At 51.8% G+C, this 8,615-nt stretch overlaps 1 protein-coding gene across 1 annotated transcript in view; it reads left to right on the forward strand.

Moving 5' to 3' along the window:
• Nucleotides 1-41: 41 nt before the first annotated feature.
• Nucleotides 42-8,615, forward strand: part of LOC106736349 (kunitz-type protease inhibitor 2-like) — a gene marked incomplete at its 3' end in the record, with an annotated part of 45,952 nt that continues 37,378 nt past the window's right edge. The window contains exon 1 of the mRNA XM_014592933.2: nt 42-575. Within this exon, the coding sequence (XP_014448419.1) occupies nt 470-575 (106 nt within the window). The remainder of the gene's footprint in view (nt 576-8,615) is intronic.

Here is an 8,615-nt window from a genome sequence, read left to right on the forward strand (position 1 = left end):
GCGAGCAGGGGCGGGCGCAGGTGCGCGGAGGGCGGGGGAGCCACCGCTCAGGTGCTTACGCTCTGCGCCTGCGCCCTGCGCACCCCGCCCCGCCAGGTGCGCCCCGCCCCGGGCTGGCCACCTACGGTAGCTGCTGCCTGACCTCCGCCATTGACTCTGGGGACCCCGAGTGCTTGGAGGTGTGGCGGGGTTCTGAGCGCCGGAGGGTCGCTGAGTGTCGCTAGGGGGAAAAGGGCGAGCGAGGAACGGACTGACGTATCGCGACGTCAAAGGGCAGCGCCTCGGTACACCGAAGGTCCTAGAAAAGGGCTTCCGGACTCTTTGGCCCCTCGGCGACCCCCGCTGCGCCCGCACCTCGACACAGGGTCCTCCACTGCGCGTGCGCGGCGAGGGTCTTCCCGCACCTGATCGCGAGACCCCAACCGCCGGCAGCTCGAGGCCTGGTCTGCGCGTCCCGTTGGAGCGGGTCATGGCGCAGCTGTGTGGACCGAGGCGGTGCCGGGCGCTCCTCGCCCTGCCGGGATCGCTGCTCCTCTGCGGGGCGCAGGCGGCCGACGGAGAACGTGACATCCACGGTGAGGGCCGGCGGGCGCCCCTGGAGGAGTGGAGGGCGGGGAGGCTGGAGGCGGGGCCCGAGGGGCAGGTTTGGGGGTAGATCGGGGTCTGAGCTAGCAGCTTAGGAACGGGGGCGACTTGGCGACGCGTAGGGACAGTGCGGGAGCCAGTCCTGGGGATGGCGCCTCCTTTAGAGGGAGGACGGCCGGGGGTAGGAAAGTTTCCCACGGCCGAGGGAAGAGACCCGAGGTGCTGACCGAGGAGTGGCGCTGGCGCTTCCTGGGCCGGGCCGGGGCGAGGAGCCCAGCCGCAGACCCGCCTCCTCCTGGCGGCCGAAAGTTCCGTGGCCTAAGAAAGGCCAGCAAGCCCGGGCCTGAGAGGGCGGGGTGGATTAGGGGACCGGGTGGCAGTGTTCGCCTCCGGGAAGAACCCCCAGCTCCGCCTCTGTGGTTGTTGGACAGCAGCCCCGCGAGAACCCTGGTGCATTCGCAGTGGAGTCGCTGCCCGAGGAGGAAGGCGCTTCTTCTCAGTGTGCCCAAAGGAGGGAGAGGGAAGAAGCAAGTGTTGGAGGGGAGGATGTGCCCAGGGCCGGGGTGAGGGCGCCTTGGCATTAGAAAGCCGGGTTGGAGGCGGATAAGGTGATTTAAACCTGCCGGCAAAGGAAGTTGGTCCTGGAAGGTCTTTTTGAACCTTAACCGCTCTCAAACAGGCAGCAGCAAGGCTTTGAAAAGAGCTCTCTCTCTTTTTTTTTAAATTATTTTAATTTAATGTATTCATTTATTTTAATTTGACCAGAGAGAGACACAGAGAAATAGAGAGAGTGTAAGAGAGAGAGAGAGAAAGCAAGCCGCCAGGTCCGGAACTTGAACCGTGGTCAGCCATATGGGAGTGTCCAGCGCCTTAACCACCACGCCACCTGCTGGTCCCGAAAAGAGCTCTCTTGAAAGAATTCATTGATTGAGCAGAACTGAGTCCCTGCTTTGTGTCCGGGGCGGTGCTGGCCCAGGTGACCAGGGTTGACTGAGACAAACCAAGTTCCTGTATTCAGGGAGCTTAAAGTCTAGCGGGAGAGAAGCGAGGATCTTCGACGATTTAATGGCGAGCACTCGCCCCACGATTAAATTACTAAGAAGTAAATGTCCAGGGCAAGGTACTGGGACAGCGTTTAGCTCAGGTGGCCAGGGGAGGTGTATGTGTGTGGGGTGATATCTGAACTCTGCGGTGAGAAGCATGAGGGGGTGGCAGCCACACAGACCTTGGCGACGGTGTCCAGTTGAAGATAATGGAGTACAAAGGCCTTGAGGCCGGAACAAGTCTGCTTGGGTTTAAGGTGGAGTCACTGAGGCTGGGGCAGGAGTGAGGGGAGGAAAAACTGCAGGAGGATGGGAGTCAGGGCTAGGTGGAAGCCAGGTGGCCTAGGGCGTTGTGCCAGCACACTGGGTAAGAGGGAGAGAAAGCAGGAAGTGAGTGTGCATGCCTGCCAGTGCATCACCTGTGGTCACCTCTGGAGACGGGGTGATTCCCTGTGCCCGAGGTAGGGAAAAAAGAGAAATAAGTTGGAGGGGATGCCAGGAGCCAGCGGGTAGAGGCTGGGCCCTGGAGGACCAGGTATCAGGAATGCAGGTGTTGACCGTTCTGACAGCTGAGCCAGATTCAGCAGCCCTTCCGGCTCTTTCAGATGAAGTAACTTTGTTAGGCTGAACCTTCCAGTTACCTGGCCCAGACTACATCTGGTGCTTAGTCTAAGCTTGGTGGTGTCATTTAATCCTTGAAACACCGGCTGTGGTGGTGACCTTACCAGGCCTGGTCTGACATCACGTAGCAGTCATAATCGGCAAAGTCAGGTGTCACTGCAGAGGCCTTCTCTGTTCATACTGGCCCCCTCCCCTGTCTCTTGGCAGCTGGCCGGACCTAGTGACCTTTCCCAAGTACTCCTGTCCAGCTGGGTGAACTAATACCCTCACTTATCTGAAATCTTGTTTGTTTGAAAGCTTAAACAGCTTCATCTGAGGCAAAAGTTGGCTTTGAGTTTGTTTTGTTCTGCTCTGTTCCCTCTGAATGCTTCAGCTTTCTCAGGAAGCAAGGTCACCTGCTGAGAGCAAAGTGTTTCCAGCCACACAGCAGCACAGGTGCTGCCAGATGAGTGTGCTGGAGAGGAGTGAGTACATGTGTGTAAGGGCGTGATGGTAAGGGTTGGCCAAGGAGTTTAGTCTATGGAGCTAGGAGGGGACTGAGGGGCAGTGGAAAGGTGGTAGGTCCTACAGATTCTTGAAGTTCAGGTTTGGGAGGAAATGAACTGGAAACATCGAATATGATGGGTAGTGAGTGAATGCGTGACACAGATTCTTTTTACCCCCAAAGAACTATTTTATTTAACTTTATTTACTTTTTTTTTTTTGGGGAGGGTTTTTTGCTATAGGGCGCATGTGCTCCCCAGAAAAAGAGAGACAGAGAGACAGAAAGCTACCCCCCCCTCGGCAAGGGGGGATGGCCAGACTGCAATCCCTTCTCCTCAATTCTCCTCTTGGGATCTTGGGCATATATGCACACTCGCTCAGCGTGAGTTTAAGGCACTGGTTTCGGGACTCGAACTGCAGTTGGCTACGTGGGAGCTCAGCAACATAGCCATTACACCAACTGCTGTTCCCAGAGTTACTTATTTTAATTTGACCTGAGAGGGACAGAGAGAGGGAAAAAAGCAAGCCACCAGGTCCAGGACACAAACCATGGTTGGCCATATGGGTGTCCAGTGCACTTCCCCATACCACCTGCTGGCCCACTACACTGAGATTTTTTTTTTTTTTTTTTGAGAGAGATTTTTGCTATAGGGTGTGTGTGTGCTTGCTGGAGAGACAGAAAGTGAGAAATCATCCCCCAGGGGGCATGGCCACCTCCATTCTCATCTCAGGATCTTGGGCATGCGCACTTGCACTCAGCATGAGTTTGAAGCCGCCAGGTCTGGGACTCAAGCTGCCGTTGACTATGTGGGAGTTCAGAAACATTACACTATCTGCTGGTCCCATGACATTGAGATTTTTTTTTTTAATTTTTAATAATTATTTTATTGAACTTTATTATTTTATTTTATTTTGACCGGAGAAGGAAGATGGGGACTCTGAGAAAGAAAGAAAGCCACCAGGTCCATGGTGTGAACCATGGTCAGCCATGTGGGAGTCCAGCGCCCTTAACCATCACACCATCTGCTGGCCCCAGCATTGAGATTCTAAAGAGGCTGGAGTTACTGAGACAGTCTAGGTGTGACCATGTGAGGGAGGGAGTCTGGCTAGAACAAGATCACTGGGAGGAGAGAGGTCAAGGAACGAGTCTGGAGGATGTCTGCCTCACTAGGTAACCACCAAGCATGGTGATAAGCCCAGAGCTAAAATTATGGAGGCGAGAGGAGGAATGATAGGGTCAACAGATGACTCAGTGTAGTGAGCTGTCTACTCTGATGACTTGAGATAGGTTTAGGGGGACGGTGGGGAGCCTCTGGTCTGGAATCCACACCCAGGAGCAAGACCTTCCACTTGGAAGGGCCATAAAAGGCAGTTCCAGGGGAAAGCCAGGTTCTTCTTAGAGTTGAGAGTGATTAGAGGAGACTGAGAAAATGGAGAGATTTTGCCGAAGTCATGAATCCGGAGAACCCAGGAGTTTGGGGAGGGGCGATGGAGACAAAACAGGGATAGGGCAAGGGTAGCTCTGGAGTCTGGGGCTCCTTGTGCAGTTCAAGGATGCGGTGTTGATGAGGCTCTGAGCAGTGGGGGGCAGGAGTAAAGCCATGTGGTCAATGTCCTGGCACTGAGCCTTGGTGAAGAGCATTCTGGTTCCAAACCTCTGTGGGAAGAGGTGGGGGAAGGCCAATCTTGCACCTGGTGGGAGTTTCTAGAGTTTAGGGGTGGAAAGCATGCAGAGAGGATAAACCGGCTGTACCCAGGAGGCCTCACACAGCCTTTATGTATCTCGTATAGTTTCCGGAATTGGGAATTTTTCATGAAAAAAAAAAACATCTTTTTTACTTTGCCTGAAAATGTGAAGTTCTGGATCAGACCAGAGCCCATGCCTGTGTTCCCACTTAGCACTCATGGTCTGGAGCCCACCCAGTGCCTCTTTTGGACAGAACATGTACTACTCCCTTGAGTCTGTGTGATTCACTTCGCCTGCCTCATTCCTTTCAGCTACCTGCCTACCTCTGTCTGTATCTGTAGGCCTTTAGATTGTCACCCCCACCTTAAGGATGTGCTTCATTGAGCAAAGGGAGGTGGGTAACCCGACACGGCGCACACAGCATGTTACAGAAACCCTACGGTGCCATCGAGTATGTGTACGTGCGCTAGTTCTCTTAGGAAGGGGAACCTTATTGGTGGCCACAGATAGGCATTTTTTGCTCTTGTTCCCAGGTGGTAAATCTTGGTACTTGGATTTGGGCCCTGAAATATGTCATTTTGATTAATACAGAGCTAGGTAGTGTATTTTCTCTTCAGGGTGATTACTCACTTTCTCTCTCACTGTCTCTCTCGGGTGAGCACATGTGCCCTATGGTAAAACCTAAACGTTAAAAAAAAAAAAAATTTAAATGCCTCCAGGGGTGGTCAGTAAAGTGTAGTTCCTGCCGCAATAACTTATGCCCAGGCTTGGGCCTCAGAGCTTGTGCTAATGGTTACTTGGCTCAGGATCCTCTGTTCTTGGGAATTCCCATGGGAGACAAGCTCAGCAGCTCTCAGTGGAGGCCTCTAGGCACTTTGAAGTGCTGCTGTTCCCCAGAACCTTAACTAAAAGGGGAAATGCCCGCAGATCTCCAATTAGCATATTACTACTTGGTGCCCCTCCCACCTGGGTCATTGTGACCCTGATGGTCTAAGCTAAGATGGCAGATAGGAGTAATGTGCACCTGGAGTTGATTGGCCTGGGTTCTTCAAAGTAGCGTCTTATACTGCTCCTGCCCTCCGTGGAAGAAGTGCGTGTCAGGCTTGTAGGCAAGGTGGTTTTGTTCCAGGACAGTTGAAAACACTTCTTTGTTGGTTTAGTCAACAAATACTGAGTAGCTGCCAAACGGCAGGTCCCATTCTTGGAATTAAACACTGGGAGACTAGATGGTGGCGAAGCAGTAAAATGCCATGCTCTGTGAGGCTGACCCACATGGGAAGGTTCCGGGTTCAAGTATGGAGGAGACCTCCCCAAGTGCACTAGGCACACATGAGCCCGTGATCTGGGGTGGCCTGAGAATGGGGTAGATCTTGGTGTAGAGACCCTCATGCAGGTGCTGTCTCTCTCTTTCATGAAGAAGGTAACTTTCAGAAAAGCAATAGGGGTCCAGCCTTTGGCATGGTGGTTAAGGCAACAGTATCCCACATGGCTGACCATGTGACTCAAGTCTCAGAATGGCAGCTTAAGAAATGCACCCTACGTGTGTGTGCCCAAGATCCCAAAAGGAGGGGAAAATGGAGGAGATGGCATTTTAGCATGACATGCTCCATGGGGAGTGCTTTCTCACTTCCCCTCTCTGGTGTCCAGCACACACCACTGCCCATTGTCACGTAACTGCAGCAGAAGAAGCCGGTACTCTCACATAATAAACAAATGAAGGAAAGTATGGGAAGGCTTGGTGTGCATCAGAGTGAACACGTGGGCTTTGGAGACCCAAAGGCTCTAGTCCCTCCAGAGCTTCCAGGGCCTTGCCTTAGGCCCCGTAGAGAGCAAGGAAGGGGCCTTTCAGCAGAGGAAAGCCCAGCTTGTGATGGAGAAGGCACAGGGCTTCGGGCTTGCCTTAATGTAGTTAGCCAGGCAGCCAAGCTTGTTTGTCGTGTCCCGAGGCTGACAGGGAGGCCAGATGAGGGATGAGCAGCCTGTGACTCATGTGAGAGGAGGAGCCCTGCAGGGTCACACTGAAGTGACTTCATCACTCCAGGAGGCCATTGCCCACTAGCCACATGACTAATGGAGAATTCACAGATTGCCCCAGGAGCATTAGAGTGTGGATTATGGACCTTGTCGGCTGGTACTGGTCTCAGAAGTCCTTGAACAAGGTGTTTCTGACCATCTTTTGGAAAATTCCGTGTTAAGTGGGCCAGAAGGTGGTGTGGTGGTTAAACACGCTGGACTCCCATATGGCCAACTGCTGTTCACATCCTGGATCTGGCAGCTTCTTTCTCTCTTTTTCTTTCTCTCACTCTGTCCCTCTCTGGTCAGATTTAAAAAAATAAAGTTTGGGACCAGCAGTTAACGTAATGGCTATGTCGCTGGACTCCCATGTAGTCGACCGTGGTTCGAGTCCTGGACCCGGTGGCTTAAACTCACGCCGGGCGTGTGTGTGTGCGTGCCCCAGATTCCAAAAGAATGGGGAGTTAGCTTTCTGTCTCTCTGTCTCTGGTGAGCACACGCGCCCTATAGCAAAAACCTCTCAAGAAAAGAAAAATATATATTTTTTAATTGTGAAATTAAAAAAAAAATCCCTGTCAAGAAATGCTTGTACATGAACGCAGAGGCCCAGGAACCTTAGAGTTTAGGTCCTGTACTTGGAAATTTATTTGAAATGCATTTTTTTTCATTAGAAGCCATTTTTTAGAAATGAGAACAATAATTTTAGGGTTTTATTGGAGAGGTTTTTGCTATAGGGTGTGTGTGCTCGCCAGAAAGAGACAGAGAGACAGAAAGCGAGAAATCACCCCCCCCCCGGGGGGGGGATGGCCACGCCACAATCCCTTCTCCTCCATTCTCCTCTCGGGATCTTGGGCACGCACGCACACGCGCCCGACGTGAGTTTAAGCCACCAGGTCTGGGACTTGAACTGCGGTCGACTATATGGGAGTTCAGCCACATAGCCATTACGCCAACTGCTAGTCCCTTTAATTTTTGCTAGGGTGTGTGCCCTTGCTGGAGGCAGAGAGAGGGAGTGTGAGAAAGCTCCCCCGCAGTGAGAATGGCCACACCGCAGTCCCTTCTTCACTTCTTCCTGGGATTTTGGGTGTGCACATGCATGGTGTGTTCAAGCTGCTAGGTCTGTAATTCAGACCACAAAGTTGACTGTGTGAGATCCACCCACCTTAACTGTCACGCCTCTGGCTGGCCCTAGACGTAGGTTTTTTCTGTTTTGTGTTATTATTTAATTTTATTTGTTTACTATTACTGTTTTTCACTTTGACTGGAGAGAGAAAGGGAAAGTAAGAAAGCAAGCCGCCAGGTCCAGGACTTGAGCCGTGGTCAGCCATGTGGAAGTCCAGTGCCTCAATCAGTGCGCCACCTGCTAGTAGCCCCCTTAGATGTCGTTTTACACACAAGTATTTGAGATGGAACTCAACAATTCTTTTTTTGGGGGAGGGGGGAGGGTGTTTTTTTTTTTTTTTGCTATAGAGCGTGTACGCTCGCCAGACAGACAGACAGACAGAGACAGAAAGTGAGAAATCACCCCCCGGGGAGATGGTCACACTGCAATCCCTTCTCCTCCATTCTCCTCTCGGGATCTTGGGCACGCACGCACACGCACCTGGCGTGAGTTTAAGCCACCGGGTCCGGGACTCAGACCGTGGTCGACTATGTGGGAGTCCAGTGACATAGCCATTCCGCTAACTGCTGGTCCTGAACTCAGCAATTCTTAACTGGAGTCTGGGTCCATGGCTTCAGAAGTCCCTTAATCTGAAGTCCTTAAATTCATATGCAGTGCTTTGTCCATGTGTTTCTCTGGGTCTGTTATTTGGAGTCTGAGTCATGTTCTTGGGGGTTGGTAGTGAAATAATATTTATAGATATCACAATAGTTCGTAACCTTTCAAAGAGCTGCTCTGTAAATAGCTACGGAGTGTGTCTGTGGTATCAAAATTTCATCTGGTGATTAGGAAAGACATGCCTGAAAAGGCTCCTTAGGGAGGTGATAATGAAAACAAAAAAGGTTACAAAACATTTCTTAGGGGCCGGTTCACTGGCTTTCATTAATTTCTGAAAATGGTCTGTGTTTTGCAAAAGGTTCAGAATCCCTGAGTATAGATTAATTGCAGATAGTTCCATAAAAGACTTTGAAACTGCTAAAAAAAAAAAAAAATAGGGACCAGCAGTTAGTGTAATGGCTAT

Source organism: Tupaia chinensis, unplaced genomic scaffold (genome assembly GCF_000334495.1).
Source record: "Tupaia chinensis unplaced genomic scaffold, TupChi_1.0 Scaffold138910_1, whole genome shotgun sequence".
Taxonomy (NCBI): Eukaryota; Metazoa; Chordata; class Mammalia; order Scandentia; family Tupaiidae; genus Tupaia; species Tupaia belangeri.